The sequence below is a fragment of the Branchiostoma lanceolatum genome, chromosome 2 (genome assembly GCF_035083965.1).
Source record: "Branchiostoma lanceolatum isolate klBraLanc5 chromosome 2, klBraLanc5.hap2, whole genome shotgun sequence".
Classification (NCBI taxonomy): Eukaryota; Metazoa; Chordata; class Leptocardii; order Amphioxiformes; family Branchiostomatidae; genus Branchiostoma; species Branchiostoma lanceolatum.
Genome location: NC_089723.1, coordinates 15023945 through 15045697, shown reverse-complemented (window position 1 = coordinate 15045697; position 21753 = coordinate 15023945). Strand labels below are relative to the sequence as shown.

Sequence of the window (21753 nt, the reverse complement as noted above, 5' to 3'; positions counted from 1 at the left end):
GCCCAACCCTCTCCTTCCACCGCATGTTACCTCCCAATCCAAAGTCAGGTACCCATTTTTACACCTAGGTGGAGTGGGGAAAGTTGCGTAAAGTGCCTTCCCAATGGCTCAACGTCTATCCAGGAACACTAGGAATGGAACCCTTGACCTCTAGATCTCGCGTCCACTGGCCTAGCCAATCGTCCATGTGACGCCACGAATATGCTATATAGATAGAATAGGCAAAGATGAACCCACTGCAAGAAGCTTTCAAGAACAGTGCTATTTATTGTGCCAACAGAAAGTTACAAGGATATAACACAGTATGCATGTGCCGAGTCCCTCATTATCATATGCATTTGATGATACGAAATAAGTTCCAAGCAAATGTTCCATGTCGGTATTTAACCTTTTTGTAATACTGCTTTCCAGTGGTCCCCGCTTTTCTCTGTCATGGTGACGAGTACTAAATGCTACAAAATGTGCAAAACAGATCTTACATCTCCTTGGAATAAAATAGTCCTTTCTTCACGTTTTGGAAACAGTGTAAGTAAATATAGTTTTAATACTAAGTAGTTGAGTCTCCTTGTAGTCCACCTCAACTGACTCCTGTTGTTTCCTTGTGTAAGCCTTTGATGTACCATTGATGTGTAAGGCTGAAGCAGACCACCCTGATCACAGGAAAGAAGCCCACCCGATGTACATCTGGCACAGCAGAAGATCTGATGTGGCCTCCTGAAACACAAACACAAGAATTGCATTTAACCTCATGAATGTTATTGACTAGTAGATAATAATAAATTAAATGATTTTTATTGGTCAGAAATTACCTGTGCAATGGCAGCCTTTCTAGCGCTGAATTCGTGCAGGGTTTTCAATCATATTTCATTAAAACACATGGGCAACAGATACATATTTGTTCCACACTTGCACTTTGTGGAACTGCCGAAGGGTCTGGGCGGCTGCCATTAAAGCGCCACCAGGTGACCGCAATATGACCTTCCCCAACCGAAGTCAGGTACCCATTCACACCTGGGTGGAGTGAGAAAAGTCCTGTAAAGTGCCTTTCTGAAGGGCACAAAATCGGTGACATGACAGGTTCGAACCCGGGACCACTTGGTTCAGAGCTGAACTCTCTGCTGTTACATCACACGACCCCATGTTATGTTTTCCAATACAAACAGTTTTTGTTCAAAATACTAGTTAAGGTTTTGATTCTTTGACATTTACTGGTAAAATGCAACAAGAGGTCAAGATGAAAATAAGCCCTCCTTGAAACACTAATGTTTTCATGATTTTCCTGTTCAGCAGTGTTTTCTACAATTCCTCTTGCTTAACAGATACACAAATCCAGATACACAGATCCAGATACAACACTCTTCAGTTTAATTCCGGACTTCCAGTTTAATTCCGGACTGACCTCCCATATCTCAGCAACCTTACATCTACTTGGGCTAATATTGTAAACTATAGGTAAAAATGATGTAAGAAATACGTAGCAGCCATCGATGACCCCCTGCGGATTAGCCCAAATCTGCAGAATTCTGGGCTTGAGCCAGAAATCTGGCTCAAGTCTCAGATTTCTTGCTCAAGACCCAGATTTCTGCAGATTTGGGCTAATCCGCAGGGGGTCATTGATGGCTGCTACGTATTTCTTACATCATTTTTACCTATAGTTTACAATAATATCCCAAGTAGATGTAAGGTTGCTGAGATATGAGAGGTCAGTCCGGAATTAGACTGGAAGTCCGGAATTAAACTGGAGAGTGTTATACGCAGATTCAGATTACAGATAGACAGATCCAGATTAACAGATACACAGATACAGATTAACAGATACAGGCTGACAATCACAATACCACAAGAAAATAATCACAAAACAATACCTGTATGAGATGGTGAACATGGCCTTCAATAGACAGTGGAAGTCCTCGCATCTTCTTGAACACCCCCTGGAGCCGCTGGTCTATGTCCCTCACATGTGTCATAGCCTGCAAAATATTTACCATACATCAAAAACATTTAGATGCAACACACTGCCTAAATATGCTGGTGAATGCTGCTGAAAATGAGCCATAGCTTAACAATTTTCCAACTTACAGTAAGATTTAATAATGCACAATATTTGTGCATTACATAAACAGCAGCTGACACGTGTACATTTGTGTCTACAAAAAGTTACTGTAATGAAGAAATAAACGTGAACTTAAAACCACTTTGTCCAATACTGTTCCAGTAGCAGTATGTGACAATATAGCAATGCTGCAAACTTAAAAACACTGTGAACACTCCATTTTCCCCTTAGCATGAAATAAAAACCACACGAACTTAATTGCATTTACAGTATCTTCATTGCAGCTCCTGAATTTCAGTACAATTTCTAAAATATCTTCCTGTATGAACATATCCACTTATTTCTTTTCTTGGAGAAGAACTGATAGAAAACATCATGAGAACACTTGCAAGGAACGGTTACCTTTTCATTGCTGATCTCCCCTGACTCTGGGACCACAGACCGGGTGCTTTTGTTCACTCTGGACCACTCCACCAAAGGGTCGAAGATAAAGGACCTCAGTACACTGCATGGACAGAAATATCAGTGTCATTCACACAAGGATATTGAATATATCGTACATAGGTATGTGAGATGTATTCAAGCACAGAAAACTATACTTCATTCTTTTAGTGTTCTACAGACTACACATTCAGCACCAAGGACCAATCTTCATACTGTAGTTCACTTTATCTTCACGGTAGCAAAATTTCAAGGTGTAAGGAAAATGAACATTTTCACTGAACTTTAACTTCACTGTGGCGGCAAGTGATTTACAGAACAGATGTGTGAAGGAATCAGAAATAATTACAAATTAAGGTTTTTGACGGTGATGATAAGTTCACGGTACAGAGGTGACCGTGAAAACAGCGAACATAAAGTTACAGCGAAAGAAACAAGAATTACAGTATACCGGGTACTAAATTCTTAACAGTGTTCTACAGACGACACATTCAGCACCAAGGAGACAACCATTCTTAACTGTGTTCTACAGACCACACATTCAGCACCAAGGAGAGAAACATTCTTTTTAGTGTTCTACAGACTACACATTCAGAACCAAGGAGAAAACCATTCTTTTTAGTGTTCTACAGACTACACATTCAGCACCAAGTAGGAAACCATTCTTTTTAGTGTTCTACAGACTACACATTCAGCACCAAGGAGAAAACTATTCTTTTTAGTGCTCTACAGACTACACATTCAGCACCAAGGAGAAAACTACTATTTATAGTGCTCTACAGACTACACATTCAGCACCAAGGAGAGAACTACTATTTACAGTGCTCTACAGACTACACATTCAGCACCAAGGAGAGAAACATCCTTTTTAGTGTTCTACAGACTACACATTCAGCACCAAGGAGAAAACCATTCTTTTTAGTGTTCTACAGACTACACATTCAGCACCAAGGAGAAAACCATTCTTTTTAGTGTTCTACAGACTACACATTCAGCACCAAGGAGAAAACCATTCTTTTAAGTGTTCTACAGACTACACATTCAGCACCAAGGAGAAAACTATTCTTTTTAGTGCTCTACAGACTACACATTCAGCACCAAGGAGAAAACTACTATTTATAGTGCTCTACAGACTACACATTCAGCACCAAGGAGAGAACTACTATTTACAGTGCTCTACAGACTACACATTCAGCACCAAGGAGAGAAACATCCTTTTTAGTGTTCTACAGACTACACATTCAGCACCAAGGAGAAAACCATTCTTTTTAGTGTTCTACAGACTACACATTCAGCACCAAGGAGAAAACCATTCTTTTTAGTGTTCTACAGACTACACATTCAGCACCAAGGAGAAAACCATTCTTTTTAGTGTTCTACAGACTACACATTCAGCACCAAGGAGAAAACTATTCTTTTTAGTGTTCTACAGACTACACATTCAGCACCAAGGAGAAAACTACTATTTATAGTGCTCTACAGACTACACATTCAGCACCAAGGAGAGAACTACTATTTACAGTGCTCTACAGACTACACATTCAGCACCAAGGAGAGAAACATTCTTTTTAGTGTTCTACAGACTACACATTCAGCACCAAGGAGAAAACCATTCTTTTTAGTGTTCTACAGACTACACATTCAGCACCAAGGAGAAAACTATTCTTTTTAGTGCTCTACAGACTACACATTCAGCACCAAGGAGAAAACTACTATTTACAGTGCTCTACAGACTACACATTCAGCACCAAGGAGAGAACTACTATTTACAGTGCTCTACAGACTACACATTCAGCACCAAGGAGAGAACTACTATTTACAGTGCTCTACAGACTACACATTCAGCACCAAGGAGAGAACTACTTTTTATAGTGCTCTACAGACTACACATTCAGCACCAAGGAGAGAACTATTCTTGTAGTTTTCTACAGACTACACATTCAGCACCAAGGAGAGAACTATTCTTGTAGTGTTCTACAGACTAGACAGTGAGCACCAAAGGGGGAACTATTCTTTGTCGTGTTCTAAAACTACACATTCAGCACCAAGGAGAGAACCATTCTTTAATCTTTACAGGTTTCTACATACTACACTGACGGATATCAAATATGGTAAAACGGCATTACCAAACTAGATTGACGCAGAATGGAAAATCAAGCAGTTTTATAGAAATTTTCTGGGGCCAAGAAAGCTAGGACTCACCACATGAGAGGGTCCTTTTGTTCCCTCATAACTTTCATGGTTGTCTCACAGGCTCGTCGGAAGATCCCCTCATACCCCAAGGGACCCTACAGCAGAGATCATGTACATGTACATGTAAATAACATAATCACAATCTACTTTTCTAAGTGCTTTTTTATATCAAGTATACCATACAGCACACATATGATATATAATGTCAAACTAAAGATACAAACATGGCAGACTGCTTAGTAATTTTCCTTAACAATAATGCAGAATGAAATTAGACAGTTTAAGAGCTCTGAAGTTAACGACATCAATGAGATATCCTACCTAATGGGTACCCCACCCTTGATCAACCAGATACATAATATAAATGTATTTTTTTATATATTACCAGACATTCATATAATGTTGCAGGAACAAGGACTTTTCTAAAAGACCTGTACAACCGTCTATGTGGTTTCCAATCAACGTGTGAAGAAAATGATGTACATGATACAAGGTGCACTTTTGCAGTTGTTTTCTGCAAGACAAGAAAGTATACATGTGATCCTGACTTACCATTGCGTTGACCATGTTGTGTGTGAGGCGGAAAGGCACCAGCTCTGGCCAGTCAAACGTCTCTCCCTGTGCACATACATGAAGCAACTTACATGTATTACAATGACTTCTCTACAGTCAAATTAGCCTTAACTACACAACAATCATAACTAATCTCTGCTGTTATTTTTTCTTAGAATTAATTAAAAATTAGAGAGATACAACTATCAGCAGTACCGGTGCACCCTAGTTGCTGTCTGACACAGCAACATATTCAAAATACAGAATTGAATCAACTGAATGGATTATTTTCGATCTTCTTGGTATCAATTTTGATAATTGATCAATGTACTACAAGTTCTGAAATGTAGCGTAATACTCAGATAAAATTTAAATCAGAATACTAATTAGGTTTCTTAGCATGAGGATAATACTCCTACTTAATGTAGAAGACAATATTTATGTCAACTCTCAAAATTTCGCTTGGGCACACTAAGACTACCTCATTAAAAAAAGTGTTAACAAGGCCTTCTCAACAATGTCTTGAACAGCTGGATATCTGTGCATGTGAATACCTCAGGGATTGCTGATGATGTATTAGTATACTTTTTAAAACTTCACTTATCTTTTTAATATGGTAGTCTTATGGTACCTTGCAGAATTATGAAAGTTCAGGTATACATGTATTTATGTCATACCTGGGCCGTGAAAACGTTTGACACGGGTGTTCCGCATCCTGTGATAATTTTTCCTTATGTCATACCTGGGCCTGATACGGGTGTTCCGGACCGTGTGATAACTATCTGGATCACATAGGGTTCGGAAGTGTTATCACACAGGCTTCCATAGAATATTTCGAATGCATTTCGAGCGTGCTGATTGCGCCGCCATCGGAAATTGGAATACCAGATTCGGAGGTTAGAATCAATGTTGTTACAGCTTCTTGTTCAAGGACACAAAACTCCCTCAACTTCTGGCGCATTCTGTATTGAAATGTGTGTTTTCTCGGGTGGGTATGACCAAGGTATGACATAAGTAAAATACAACACGTTGTATTCCACATCACCCTCAGTCCCGGCCCTCCCGCGGTTTGCATAGGCTTTCGGCTGTCGGGCTATATGACCTACGGCCGGGCCAGTACCTCGGGCGATACAGAATACACCGTGTTGTTTTCTATATGTCTCAGCAACAAAAGAGTAAATTTATTTATTCATTTTGATTTACCACATTTTGTGGAAGGATTGACATAACAGGTGAACAAACACCTTTTCAAGATGTCATCTCAGACCGTACTGTAAGATTTGGACCATCGCACACCGGGGCATGCCCCTACTCTTTTTCGAAAGGTGCGGTGGGTTCTTTTATGTGGCTCTCCCCAAACACGGGACCTCCATTCAATGTCCTATCCGAGGGACCTCCCTAACCCTAGATGAGCTAGGTACTCATTTACACTTGAGTGAAGTGAGGAAAGTCGTGTTAAGTGCCTTTGCCAAGGGCAAAACGTCGGAGCGCAAGTTCGGACATGTCTCTGGGCACAACCCGGGATTAGATCCCGGGTCCCATTGCTTGACAGCCGCACGCTCTACACTTGCGCCACACGACGCCATAAATGTCTCTACCTTGTTGAAGAGACAGTTGAAGTCCACATGGACACAGTCACCGTTGGTGGAGTCAAACAGGATGTTTTCTCCGTGTCGATCCCCCAGTCCCAGGATGTACCCGACCATGGACATGACCGCCGTGGTGCGACAGTAGTTCAGGCGAGCTTGGTACCTGGGCAAGACAACAACAATAAAAAAATACTCATCTAATCTAAATTCAGCATTTATGAGACTGCCTGCACCAAAAGACAATCTCACACTTCAAGATATTATACAACAATAGGGCTCAAAACATTTGGAAAATTGCTGACTTTCAGAGTTTTTTTTCTAATAGTATATACATGTAGTAGTTAAAAAAAAGACTTAACAAAAATAGCAATTTTGTGGGGTAAAAAATTTCCAGACTTAGTTTTATGAATCTAAAGTAAGCTAATTAACAGGACATATTTCTACATAGTTTTTTTTTACCAAAGTTTGTCACGTACTAGGGCAGGAACACTGACTTGGGCACTGATAGTTGAAGAAAGCTTCTCCATATCACAAGTAAAAGTTCAGACAACGTGCAATATTGTACGTAACAGAAAAAAAGGATTTTGAACCCTTCCTAAGTATACATTATAGTTACAATACCTTTGTGATTTTCAGCATACCTCAAACAAAAAAAATCTAGCTACACACGGTGACGCTAATTGCTCCCTTAACTTGAAACAAGTTTACAGCAAAGTCCAACATTGAGGCCACACTAATTTACTTCCTTGTTTCTCGGACATTTTCAAGTGAAAATTTAGAAAACGGTCAAGATGAAAACAGAAGGCTGGGAGGAAAATTTGCATCTTACTACATTGACTTTGTATATTCACTCCCTGAAACTGTTTGCACAGTTACAGCCCTCAGACCTCAAGCATCTTTCAAAATCTTTGAAATCTTTAAAATTATCATTATCTTTTAAAATCTGGGAACCAACAAACAAGATTGGTGCGGCCTGGCAAAAAGATAAAAGTGACAGGTCGACAAATTAAGTGCTTTCACTCATTTTCCATGTCAATGAAGCAGGCAGGTGTTGACTGACATGTTGGTGTCCCTATTTGCATATCATACAGATCATTTCAACGGATCATTGCTCAAGAAAACACAGCAATTATGTGTTTTATTGGCAGGTTTTGTGTATTCCTCTCTCTTCTTTGAGCTGTAGACTGGTTATTTCAGAGGCTTAGAAGATGTCGTAAAACACTGAAATGTAAATAGGGACACCAACATGGCTGAGGACACAGACATGACGCCAAATCTCTATACCACCAGTAGTTACAGACTAGTTTTAGTAAGGCCATGTTGATTTGATTATGAATGACATCCTACGGGGATCCCAAAACTGATGCAAGCGTGCAAATAAAATAAAAAAGTTTGGCCAAAAAATGTTGCCTTCATAGTGAAATCTACGTGGTCAGGAAGGATAGAGAAAACTAAGCACACTGAGTATGGCATACCGAATTATGGATTCTTCACTTTTGTTCTTTCACATCTTTGGAATTTGGAATTGACTTTGGTATTCTGGGACATTAGCATCCATTTTCCAAATATTGTATGGAAATGTACATCACATTTTTTTTCATTTTGCAGCTGCTTTGTATGATTTAGAGTATGGCCGAAACCTTTTTTCTTCTTTTGGAAACGGATGAAAATTGATGCACACGTGGATGTCATCCATATAATCAAATCAACATGGCCTAAGATGACTACCCACCATGAGGTTGGATCAGGGAACACTTTAAGGAACCACTCCCTGAACACAGGAGGGTGCTTGGGTAGGATGGTGGTCTGGAACATGTGCAGTCTCTCCCTGTGGATGGTACGGTTATCAGAAGCAGAACTGGCAAAAGTATGCAAATAGAATACAACACGGGGTATTCCGTATCACCCAAGGTACCAACCCAACGGAGGGCTGGGACCGAGAGTGATGCGGAATACACCGTGTTGTATTTTATCTATGTCATACCCACCCGAGAAAACACACATTTCAATGCGTAATGCGCCAAAAGTTAAGAGAGTTTTGTGTCCTCGAACACAAAACTGTAACAACATTAATTCCAACCTCCGAATCCAGTATTCGAAGTTTCGGCGGCGGCGCAACTGGTGCGCTCGAAAATGCATTCAAAATGTTCTTTGGAAGCCCGTGTGATACAACTCCCAAATCCTATGTGATACGGATAGTTATCACACGGTCCGGAACACCCGTATCAGGCCCAGGTATGACATCAACTCTTATAGACTAGTAGAATAAAAGAAAAGCTACACCAAAAAATTGAAAAGTCTTCTATACTATGCTTGATATACCCCAAGGTCAAGTTCTTACTTCAAGTTGTTTCACATAAGTCCGTCATAGTTCTGGGATCTCCCACTGTTTGCAACTTATGGCCTGCTGACACCTTCTTGCCTGATAATTGAATTATGTTACGTCAGTGTTCTAAATTTCCCAACCAGTATAAATAATGCTTTTCAAGCTGGCTTTTCTGAGGATGGATTTTGAGGAACTTCCCGACGAATTTGAGGGAATTCACGAGTTAGTGGGCTTTAAATTTGTAAAGTTTCTTGAAATCTATCCCCAGGAAAGCCAGTTTAAAAAGCCCCATTCATTCTGGTTGGGAAATTTAGAACACTAATAATTCAATCATCAGGGGAGAAGGCGCAATAACAGCATAAGTTGCAAACAGTGAAAGATCCCAGAACTATTACGGACTTATGTGAAACAAGACGATGAGAACTTGACTTTGGGGTGTATCTAGCATTTAGTAGGCTTTTTAATTTTTTTGTAGCTTTCCTTTAAGAGCATCTCTGTTCTCTGTAAACTTATCTACTACAAGACTTGATAGAATCTTGATGTGAGAAGTAAGCTTCAATTGGCGCCTTCAGAGCTACTATCAGTCTATGGTCTGTCAGAAGATATAAAATACTCACTCTGTCTTCATGTCCTTTGAAAGGAAGGGCTTGAACTCACTAGCCCTGGTGTACATGCCCTTCTCCCTATTGGTAAACAAAACACCAATGGTAAATACATATCAGGATATCAAGAATAACATCAGATTAACGATATGAAAGAATATTTAAAAGAAAGGAATTAAATTAAATACACCCTTATATATATATATATATATATGGTCTGGGAGTACATAGTGGTCAGCTACACTGGTGTATGCTTTTTATGATTTATTCAAAGTTATTCAAGTTCCCTTCCGCTACCATATATGAGCTATGCTTACTTGTAGATCTTGATGAGCACCTGTCGTAGAGGGTGGGTGTTGTTAACCCACTCTATCAGCCCACATTCCTCATTCAGGGGAACCACCGACTGTATGACAGACAATATAACAGTCACAATTATTGGCTGTAGTCTGAGCGACCAGCAGCAATTATGCAGGAGGGAGCCAATAAAAGCATTAGTGACATGACAAACTTCAATGGTATTCTGTAGTCTATATATATATCACAGTGGAGAGTGGACAATTCTTAATAGTTCTACACAGACTACAAAGTCAGCACCAAGGAGAGATCCAATTAATATAGTGTTCTACAGACTACACATTCAGCACCGAGGAGAGAACCATTCTTTATAGCGTTCTACAGACTACACATTCAGCACCAAGGACAGAACTATTCTTTATAGTGTTCTACAGACTACACATTCAGCACCAAGGACAGAACTATTCTTTATAGTGTTCTACAGACTACACATTCAGCACCAAGGAGAGAGTCATTCTTTATAGCGTTCTACAGACTACACATTCAGCACCAAGGAGAGAGCTAGTGTCCTACAGATTACACATTCAGCACCAAGGAGAGAACCACTCTATAAAGTATTCTACAGACTTTGCATTCAGAACCAGGGAGAGAACCTTTCTCTACAGTGGAAGTAAATGGTGCAGAAAACAAGACCATCCTCTCAGACATAGCAATAGACACTTACATAGGTCCTGATATAGAGCTGCCTTCTGCGGGATTCGGGGTCTTTCCTCAGACACTTGTTGACGATGGCATTGAACTCCATCAGCCGACAGTCCTTCCGCAGGTCATCCTAGCGAGGACACAAAGGCGAAGACACTTCATTTCAGCGCCCATACCTTATCCTGTTGCAAAATTCTATTGAATGAATACCATATGTTTCAGAACTGAAAGATTTTTGTGTGTTACTCTTGTAGCAGGAAGTTCAAGCACCTGTCACTTTGACCTTCAACATACCATCAGTAAGCACCAATGTGGACTTAAGTTTGCTAATAATTCACCATACTTAAGGTTAAGTTCATATTTTTTACCAAAGTCTACAAACAATTGCAGCATGATGTCGAATTAGATAATATGATATCTCACAGATAGTGCAATTGGATAATACTAGTAACAGCAACAATTTCTCTTGCATGCTTTTATGTATACAAACTGAACAGATCATGTCCTTTATACCCTTCAATTTCCAGTGTTAGCTACGAAAAGTTTGTACTTAGCCGTGTGAAACTACGTGTAACTCACATAACACATTGTTGGTGTAATTTCTGAAAACAATTGATTGTAGCTCAAGCGTCTACAGAATTTTCGTGTTTAATTGACATGCTTTAATTTATTCTTTTAATATTCTCTTTGAGCTGCACATATTTTGGCATTGATTATTTGAGAGGGTCAAAAGATGATAGAAAACGTGTCAGATAAGTTTGAGCTGCGATTTACTGGAATGCAAATTGGGACACCAACATGGCGGCTGACACAGTGATGACATACCATATGCTCTCTGAGGCAGCAGCACAGAGACTCATCTAAAGAGGGGAGCAGGGGCAAGGCGCCCCCCTGCCCTGGCCATGCGCCACCTTACCCTGGGGAGCAGATTCTCTCTTAAGCATAAAATTCTGATTGACCAGGGATGCCACTAGGTCACATGTGGCCACAACTGTGATTTGTCTGACAGTAATTTTGCCCCTCAATTTGGCCCCATTTAAACTTAAAATTTTCTAAAACTTTACACCATCCCCCCACTTGGTCGCTCCACTCCCTCGCAATGACCAGGGAATTCCCCCTTGCAATTCTTTTCTAGAAAAACCCCTACAGCATCACCTTGGAGCCATCAAATAGTGGCTTGTGTACACCTACATGAATACATCTATACATTAGCACTTACGTGAGGTTTGCACATGAGGAAGTATGCCTTCCCGTCTGAACCCTTGACTGCTATTTTCTTTGGCTTGGCTGCAGAACTCAAAACCTCCACCTAGAATGTACATGTCGTTATCAAGAGTGTTTCAATCTATCCTAAAACCAAACATAGCTCTCCTCTCTATGGAAACGAAGGAAGCCAGTTGCTAGAATGTCTGATGACCAACATCAGAAAAAGAAACTAAAACTGCGAATGCCATTTTATAAATTTTCCAGTAGACTGTGACTTTTTTCCTGGTCATTCTCTGAACTAAAGAATGATGAAAATCAGGCTCAAGTCCTTTTAAGGAACTCTTGAATTTCACATTCCTGCAAAATCTTAGTTTTACAAACCTGTCTGAATAAATCAACATTAGAATGCCGCCGGGCAACAATAATCTTTTTTTCTTTTGCAACTGGATTCCTTGTCCACACAAGAAAAACTCAGTCTGGTTTGGGCTGGGGCGTTTCACGTTTTAGTGTTACCTTGGGTTTACACATCATGATGTAGGAATGACCATCAGTACCACAAAATGAGAACTTCTTGGGTCGTTGCAAGGATGGCAAGAGCTCAACCTACAGGAGCAGCAGGGTGGGAATGGCAGAGAGACAGAATGTAGGAGAAAATGCAATGGAAACACAACATATCATCAAACACTTGTTGATACATTTGTGACATTTTGTACATGCCATTCACAGGAATGAAAGACATCATTCATTCATTCATTCGTTCCTTTCCTTTCGTTCACTCATTCATTCATTCATTTATTCAACATCAAGGGAAAGCAAAGTTAGTTACAGATGAAAGGAAGACGAGTGAGTAAGTGCATTGGAAATGTTATGCAAAGGTTGCTGTGGATGTGTGAAAAGTACAGAATCTGAAGTGTAAAAAGTACAGATTCTATTGTGTATCTAAAACAAAAGTGCAATGGTGGTAGGTGTTGTAGAATGAAGTGCATTTCAGTTAACATGGTGGGAAATATAACAGATATATGCAGGGTAGAATCATAATTTATTGTCAAGTTGACAAGTAAGACTATAAATTGGGACTGAAGTTACTGCTTTAAAACTGTAAGTGGAAAAGTCAGACAACATACATATATGCAATGGAAGAAGCTCTAAATGTAATCGAAAGTGCTTGTAAACACAATATCATAATCAATTATCCATAATGCTACATATATCTGTTATGTAATGGCTAAATTCAATCAATGTTGCATTTTGGACACTCAAACTGAATATACATATATCAACTTGCAACCTTTAATTATAGTAAGGAATGGCAAACTGTTACAAACTTCAAACATTATACAAAATGTACAACTTATTTCAACATAGCCAAACATTGATCATGCCTATACCTGTACCTAAACCCGACATTTGAGAGGCCACACCAATTTAATTTCTTGGTTAACAGATTTTTTGAAAAACTGCTAAATTCCAAAATCAACATGAAAACATAATCTCAGAGGAAAGTCTGTGCTTTGGTGACACAGTTTCAGGGTGTGAACATGGTCAGGTGCAAGTTTTCACCCCAGCCTTCTGTTTTTATGATTTTTTTTGCTAAAATTAAAACAAAAATCTGTTAACCAAGAAATTAAATTGGTGTGGCCTAAACATCGTTTCTTGAATTGAAAGTAAGGCTACATACACCAAGTAATTCTTATGGATGACGTCCTTTGGAGACCCTAAATCTAATGAGCGCGAAAAAAAAGCAAGAAGGGCCGAAAAAAACAAGATGCCTAGATTTGAAATATAATAGTCGATGACACATGTTAGGACACAAATTGAATGAGAGAACACAGTGTAACAACTAACAATTCTTTTATTCATCATGAAAACAACAATAATTTGAATAAATCAGTTGAAGTTGAACAGCAGTTGTTGTCCTGTCCTGTTTCTTTCCATATCCCATTGATTTTGCAGGCCTGCAGAAACATATTATATCAAAAAGGAACTCTTTGGTCATAGTTACAGGAAGCGGAATTTCTTGTTTTTTTCTTGGAACAGACCAAAATCAATGCGCGCGTGGACGTCATCCATAAGAATTACTTGGTGCAGCCTAAGGTTCAACACGAGGTTCTCAAGCTCGGAAAGAAGTTTTAAACTTTCTTTAGGTACACAGCTCTAGATGTAACTCACAGTGTCTTCAAACCCAGCGATGTAGACCAGTGCAGCAGGGAAGGGTTCGTGGTTGGCGTGGGAGCCCGGGCCGCTAGGGAGGGTGACGGTTAGGGCCGACTGGAGGGGCATCAGGATCGGACTGAACTTCCTAGAAAAATAACAAAGACAACAAGGCAATCAGAGGTGGCACACTTCACCTCTATGTCTTTACCCATAATACTTTGCATACTGTAATTTACATTATGTCATACCTGGGCTGCGAAAACGTTTGATACGGGTGTTCCGGATCGTGTCATTACTTTCCGTATCACACAGGGTTCTACTTGTATCACATGGGCTTCCATAGAATATCTGGAATGCTTTTCAAGTGTGCCGATTGCGCGGCCATCGAAAATTCAAATACCAGGTTCAGAGGTTGGAATTGATGTTGTTAAATATTTTTGTTCGAGGACACAAAACTCCCTCAACTTCTGGCGCATTCCGCATTGAAAATAGTGTTTTCACGGGGGGTTATAACATGAATAAAATACAACAACTTAAGGTGTGTATTCCGCATCACCCTCAGTATTCTATATTCATCTTCACGGTAGCAAAATTTCACAGTGTAAGAAAAATGGACATTTTCACTGAACTTTAACTTCACGGTGGCGGCAAGTGATTTACAGAACAGATGTGCGAATGAATCATCAATAAAAACCGTTTTTTCACAGTGATGATAAGTTTACGGTACAGAGGTGAACGAGAAAACAGTGAACATAAAGTTACTAAAACAGTGAAAGAAACAAGAAATACAGTTACTGTAGTCCCAGTCCTACAGAGAAAAAATTGCACACTGCATGAGGATGTAGGGTAATGCTGAATTGTGTAGATTGGGAATTCCAGAAACATATATAGACAGACACAGAGAAGTCAGAAACAACATTTCCTCCTACAAGCTGCATGATCCACTCACACCGGGAAGAACCCCTACTCTCAGCGATAAGTGTTGTGGGTTCTTTAACATGCTTGACACAGGACCCTTATATGCCCCATCCGAGAGAGCGTCCCTAACTAAAGCCAAGTACTCATTTTCACCTTAGTCAAAGTGAAGACATTGGTGCAAAGTATGTTTCCCAATGGCACAGAATTGCAACCTTCTAGCTATTTAGTTCAAATCCTCCCACACCATAAGATGTGCCCATCTCCGTTTCGTAGCCCTGGGCCACACTGTGGTGCAATCACTGCAGCAAGGGGCTAGTCCACTGGCAGTGAAGTGTGTTAAACTTCAATACTGTTTCATAAGTATGTACCATTTTTATAAAGTCTTTGCTATGACTCAATGCGCCTCTTGTCCAGAGGTGTCCTACCCGGGCACGAACTTGGGCCTTCTGGTTCCGAGTAATTTGAACCAGATGTGGTAAGTGACAGAAGTGCAGACCACTACACCACAGGGACACCCCTCTTCTAGCTATATACATAGGATCTTAACCTAGAACCTATACTTTAGATTCTAAGTCATCAACCCTAACCACAAGGCGACAACAGAAGGAATACTTTACCTGTCCTCCAGTAGTCTCTTGAGTGACTTGAAGTGTAGACTGAGGCTGAAGTGTTGCACACCTTGGTCTACAGGCTTGTTACACAACTCCAGCAGCTTGTCAGCCAGCCTGGTGGCATCCTAAAGGATTCATACAACGTCAACATCTAAAACACTAGGTCAGGATTCAAGAATGTAGCCAAGGGTTGATTCTTTATGAGCACAGCAGTCACATGATTGACAATGTGTATTTCTACAAAGCTGGCATCTCAAGACAGTTAGTAAAAGCAGCTGCTGTTTCTAACTTAATCTAAGTCTAAGACATAGCTTAATATCTGTAAGTCAGTAGCCGTCTTTCAGACAAACATAGCTTGTATCTAAGATGGTAGCTGTCTTAAAGAAAAGCATAGATTGTACACCTTAAGATGGTATCTACCTTTAAGACAAGCATAGCTGGTATCTTAAAATGCTACCTTTAAAACAAACATGGTTACGACATCTAGGTAATAAGATATGCCAAATAGCAGTTACTCATGACCAGCAACTGGATATGATTTTGGCAACAGTCAGAAATGTTGAATGTATTCTTTTAAGTGTTGGGGCAAAAGTGTGTTTCTTTCTATGTTGCCCTTATGCTATTAAGTATAAACAAATGCTAAGGATTTCTTGTTCTTTTGCAACTATAAGCTGCAAGTACACTGGTCCAATTGGCCCCAGCTGTATGTGTTACATAACTTCTAAATAAGCTAAACAAGATAAACAATGAAACAAATCAAGCTTATACCTGTATAAACTGGTTGAGCTCACTATTCATAGACCTATATGGACAAAAAAGAGAATGTTGATCAAATATTCAGCTCAGAAAATATCAAAAGGAATCTGCTTTTATCTTCAATAAAATCAGAAAGTCTTGGAAGATAAGATGCACAACTTACTTGGCTTTCTTAAAGATGTCTTGGCAGCGCTTCTTCCGAATCAGAGATGTTGACTGGAACAAGAAATCATCCTTAGTGTTGACATTTGATGCACAATGAAATATTGTAAACATGCATATTAAATAGTAACAACATCTGAAGCAAACAGATATTTGTGTAAAAAGTATGTGGATTGCTCCATAATCATGTTAGCCAAATGGGACCTCAATACGCAAACATTACCATTTACACATTTTGTTTATTGACTGTATTCTCCAATATAGAGCCTCACACACTGCCTATACAAAGTACCTATGGGAGGCTTTGCTAAACTGGGGTTAGGTTTCAACTGTTGTGGGCGTGGCCTCTAACCAGCAGTCAGCCAATCAGAGAATTGTCTCCACCTAAAGGAAACATAAAGGCAATTTTCTGATTGGCTGACAGCTGGTTAGAGGTCACGCCAACAAAAGTTTAGTAGAGCCTCTCCAAGGTACACGTTTAATCCATATACCTGCAATTGTTTGATGAGTTTCTGTTAACAGAGTATACGTAAAGAGAACCCACCTTGGACACAGCCATCATCAGCCACATGCACTGTTGTGGGAAGGTCACCAGCAGCATGGCAATGATGTCCTGTAGAAGATTAGGGCAGGAAAAGAGGACATCATGATTTATAGAATTTATAGTACTAATTGATATAAATACATATTAAGCACTATCAACACTCAGTCTGGCTTATAAGGTCAAAATTCATATTTGTAAGCTTTTTCAATAGATACACACCTTTCTCTACTAGTACTGGGCCATCAATCTATGGAATACCCTGCCACCCAACATGAAATCATTGACTGCTCCATATAACTTCATAAAGGCCATCCACCAGTTATTCGTATTAGTTAAGCTAACAGTCTGAATATATCATGTTATGATTATGTATAAAACATAGTTAGATAATTGCATAAATTATATGTTCCTTTTGATATTGCAATCTGTCTGTTTGTATGATGAACCCTGTAACTAAGACTAGTTGTGATACGACTAAAGGGTACAGTAATAAACCAATAAATGAGCTGCAAGTTTTGCGAGCGTATTAGTTAACAGTCTGAATATATCGTGTTATGATTATGTTTAGAACATAGTTAGATAATTGCATAAATTATATGTTCCTTGTGATATTGCAATCTGTCTGTATGTATGATGAACCCTGTAAGACTAGTTGTGATACAACTAAAGGGTAACAGTAATAAACAAATAAATGAGCTGCAAGTTTTGCGAGCGTACCTCCAGCTTGGTGAGGACGTCCGTGTGCGAGTGACAGATCCGTGAGATGAGCTGTGAGAAGGACGTCAGGAACTGGTACGGGGCTAACTTCCTGGTCAAACCCCCAATAATCTGTGGACCAGGGGAAACAAAAATACATTTCTAGGATGAATGCCCCCAGGGGGGCTGCAAGACCCACTTTCTAAAATTGTAAACATTCTTATATAAATTCCTGTGGACACATTCCTGTACAATTCTAAGAATTCTTGCAAACTGCTCACAATACTATACATGACTGTATAATACCATTATATACAATGTATAGGCTCACCCTAGCAGTATAGTGGGAAGATAATTTTTATCTCCATGAAAAATGGAGAATATAGTTTTGGGTGTGTCTGTCTGTCTGTGTGTATGTTTGTGTTTCCGCACTTCTGTAGTCAGCATAACTCAAGAACCTTAGATGGATTACGATGATATTTGGTATGTGGACGGGAATTGTGAAGCCAAAATTCAAGATCGATGTTGGGCCCCCTGGTATATGACCTTGGTACTGCAGCACAGCTTCCATTTTTGTAATTAAGAAGTGGTGTAGGTGTGGGCCCCCTAGTTCAAACTGTTTCAACTGTAGATTCAATGCACGTATGTCAAATTTGATATTGCCTCATATTGAACTGTCAATGGTGTAGAAGGCCTAGTGGGCAGACTAACAAAAATGGGACTGGGAGATCACAGGTTTGATTCCAAAGTATTCCAGGCTGGACTTTAAATGATTTTATGTCCTTGGGAAAGGTACTTTCCGCACTCGACCCGGGTGTAAATTCAGTTGGGAGGTAAAAAAACATGTACACAAAAGGAGGGGGATGGGATCCTCCTTCTAATACCATTCCAATTAAGAACCCACTGCCCCTACAGCCTCAAAAAAGCTATGGGATCTTTACCTTTTCTTTTACCATTACAGTCAAACCTGCCTATAGCGGTCACTCAAGGGACTGGCCAAAATCGACCGCAATGGACAGGTGGCCGCTCTATAGAAACGGTTGATTGACCATGACCAATAAGTGGCACATGTTTTCTGTACCCACTGAGAAACATTTATTCACATACATGTACAGTCAAACTTGGTCTACCGACCACTTCCACAAGACGACCATCGGCTCAAGATGACTGCTTTCGGTAGGTCCGGATTTTTCCACAAGCAAATTAAGTCCAAGTCGATCCATCGATCCGCCCCCAATCCGGAGCACATGCGACCAAAATGTTGCCGAAGACAACCGTGTCATTTTCAATTGCGCGGCGACATCATTTATCAGCAAATAAATGTGGAATTTCACGGTAAAATCAGCCTGTTTGGGTCGGATTTTTTGCCAGGAGAAAAAAAGAACAGCTGCAAGATGGCGCCTGTGAGGTCATACTCATAGGGTCATTGGGATAGTCTACTGCAATGTGTGTGCAGCTGCAATGTGTGAGTTATGATTTTACTTTACATTAAATAGTACAAATTACAAAATGTAAACTTATTTCGTCAAAGAAGGTCTTTGAATAAAGAGAACAGAATATATAAAGGATGGATGACTTCATAAACATTTTTTTTGAGGATAAAAGGCATGTTTTTAACAAACTGCTCGCCCATGGTACTACTAGTGAAGTAACCCAAGTAAACAAAGCGTCCCGCTAGGACCGCGCGCAAGACTGCCTCTGTTTGTCTGCAAATTTCTGGCGTCTAAGCGGTTTTGGAAATGCAAAACCAACACCAGGAGCAAAATAAAACCATGCACAACATTTTCATGGGTAACACTGTGACATTTTTTTTCTGCCGAGATTTGAAAGAAGGTTCCCGAATCTTGCGGGGACCATGCGCCGTGACCGTTATCGGCAGTGTTTCCAGACCTGCGGGACCGAAAATCGTGTGGCCGCGACCGCGTTGGACAGGTGGCCGCTTTAGCCTAATTCTTAATGCTTATGTCAATGGGAAAAATCCAAGGGACCGACAAAAAGTGACCACTCTGGGCAGGTGGCCGCTATGCAAAGGTGACCGCTAATACAGGTTTGACTGTATATGATCGATTTGTATTGCATTATGTTACAAGATGTTGTATCTCTTGCATGATTCAAGGTTTGTATACCTTTAGAACAGTAGAGCTTTTCAAAACACTAATTAATCCTTAATATTTTTGAAGACACATGGTGACCATGCATGTACAATGTATATATGTCTTTCAGCTACCTTTTGCATGTTTTCAATCATTATAGAATTTTTTATCAAAAATCTTTTTTTTAACTTTTAACACATAAACTGGGGTAAGAACTGCCAACCACTACAAACAGCATTGAACATAATTTTTTACACATAATTATAATAAACATTTATCTATTGACTTATAAGACATACTTCGTTAAGCTTTGGGAGGAGAACCCTCATGTTGGTCCTCTCCGCTCTCCCAGCTGCAAAAAAAAAATATTAAAAAATTAACAGACATTTAGGAAATAAAATCTCCTGATAAAGTCTGCCATATTCATCAAAAATTATCATATATTGTCCAAGTGTCCGAGATGGCGGGCACCAAGATGGCCACCTCCGTTGATGGGGTATAACAGAACTTTTTTGTTTACACAATCAATGTACTGCAATAAAAAATTATATACTGTAGACATTTTCTTTTAATGGAATATGCAGGACATTTTCTTCCAACATGTTAATTATGGATAATATCTTGTACCTGAAAAAGTCTATCATAGTAAGGACCTTTACATGTGATTCCTATTGGATTAGAATTGTACTGCACAGACATGACATCCAAACTATCATTGAGAATAAGCTATAAGATTCAAGAAAACTTAAGTCTATAACTACCTACCCTTATATAAAAGAAAGGACTCGTATTAAAGTGGGCATTTCTAAATTTTTTGCTTAAACAATTGAATGTGACTGTCTCAGAAAAAGGAGATTATGGATTCTTCCTGCATTAGAATCAGGAAAAGCAAACATACATGTGGCAGTATTTACTATAGGTTGGTAAGTCACTGAGTAAAAAGACTCTTTTCGCACAACCAGGAGATTTATTCACCAACTCTAAACTGACCATCTCTCACCTTCATTAATTTGTTTATTGCTTGACAGTAGTATAATATGTGTTACAGTCCTGTATATTTGGGACCGCATTGTGGATGCTGTTCCCTGTAACAGTGTATATTATGTATTAATATACTTTGCGCTTGGGAATGTATATAATAAAGCAACAACACCTGTGCTGCAGTGCTATGTGAACCAGTCAGAATAAGTTGATGAAGGTGACAGATGGTCACTGAAACGTCGGTTGAATAAATCTCCTGTTTTTGTAAAAAGAGTCTTTTTCTTCATGTAGCAGTACTGCCTTACCTTTCTCATAGTCCGACACCTTAGCTCCGTAGTCGAGCCACAGAGCCAGGAGTCTGGGCATGGACTGGTAGATGTGCTGGTTACCATACTGCAGGGAGCGCCCGAAGTATGACACCACGTACAGGATGATGTCTCTGGAAAAACGTTCAGCGGTCATTTTAAAAAGATTCTCAATGTAGAAAAGCCCAGTGCAATATTAATGGCCTAATGGATAGAGTGTTCGTCTTGCACACAGTAGGTCGTGAGTTCGATCCCCAGCTGGGTCATACTAAAGACTCTAAAAATGGTACAGCAATCAGCATTTAGGAAAACAGTATGGAAGTTAAACACACATCACTACCAGCGAACCAGCCCCCTGCTGTATAGTGACTTGCACAAATGTCTAGCCCAAGGGAGCTAAATGGAGAAGAGTGCTACCCCTATGCGTCTTATCAAGACATCTGGGATGCTTTAACTAATAACTTTCATCAATTTAGTAAATCTGGATAACCAACTCTTCATTCATTTGTTATATTGACATCCAACACATTTTTTGCACATTTCCACCATTATTCACACTTCCTGCATTTATA

General features: G+C 39.7%; 1 protein-coding gene across 2 annotated transcripts in view; it reads right to left on the bottom strand.

The window, feature by feature from the left end:
- Nucleotides 1-281: 281 nt before the first annotated feature.
- The window catches only part of LOC136427556 (serine/threonine-protein kinase ATR-like), a 67817-nt gene continuing 46345 nt past the window's right edge, over nt 282-21753 (bottom strand). Inside the window, exons 36-54 of one of the 2 annotated variants that reach the window (XM_066416515.1) lie at nt 21182-21315; nt 20195-20247; nt 17824-17934; nt 17107-17175; nt 16564-16616; nt 16413-16446; nt 15651-15769; nt 14131-14260; nt 12475-12564; nt 10778-10885; nt 10074-10162; nt 9772-9837; nt 8561-8656; nt 6838-6991; nt 5240-5305; nt 4697-4782; nt 2456-2558; nt 1866-1970; nt 282-714 (exon numbers count right to left, since the gene is read on the bottom strand). In XM_066416515.1, the coding sequence (XP_066272612.1) occupies nt 655-714; nt 1866-1970; nt 2456-2558; nt 4697-4782; nt 5240-5305; nt 6838-6991; nt 8561-8656; nt 9772-9837; nt 10074-10162; nt 10778-10885; nt 12475-12564; nt 14131-14260; nt 15651-15769; nt 16413-16446; nt 16564-16616; nt 17107-17175; nt 17824-17934; nt 20195-20247; nt 21182-21315 (1726 nt within the window). In that variant the 3' untranslated portion in view covers nt 282-654. Of the gene's footprint in view, nt 715-1865; nt 1971-2455; nt 2559-4696; nt 4783-5239; nt 5306-6837; nt 6992-8560; nt 8657-9771; nt 9838-10073; nt 10163-10777; nt 10886-11974; nt 12065-12474; nt 12565-14130; nt 14261-15650; nt 15770-16412; nt 16447-16563; nt 16617-17106; nt 17176-17823; nt 17935-20194; nt 20248-21181; nt 21316-21753 lie in introns of both variants that reach the window. The other variant, XM_066416514.1, reaches the window with a different exon arrangement.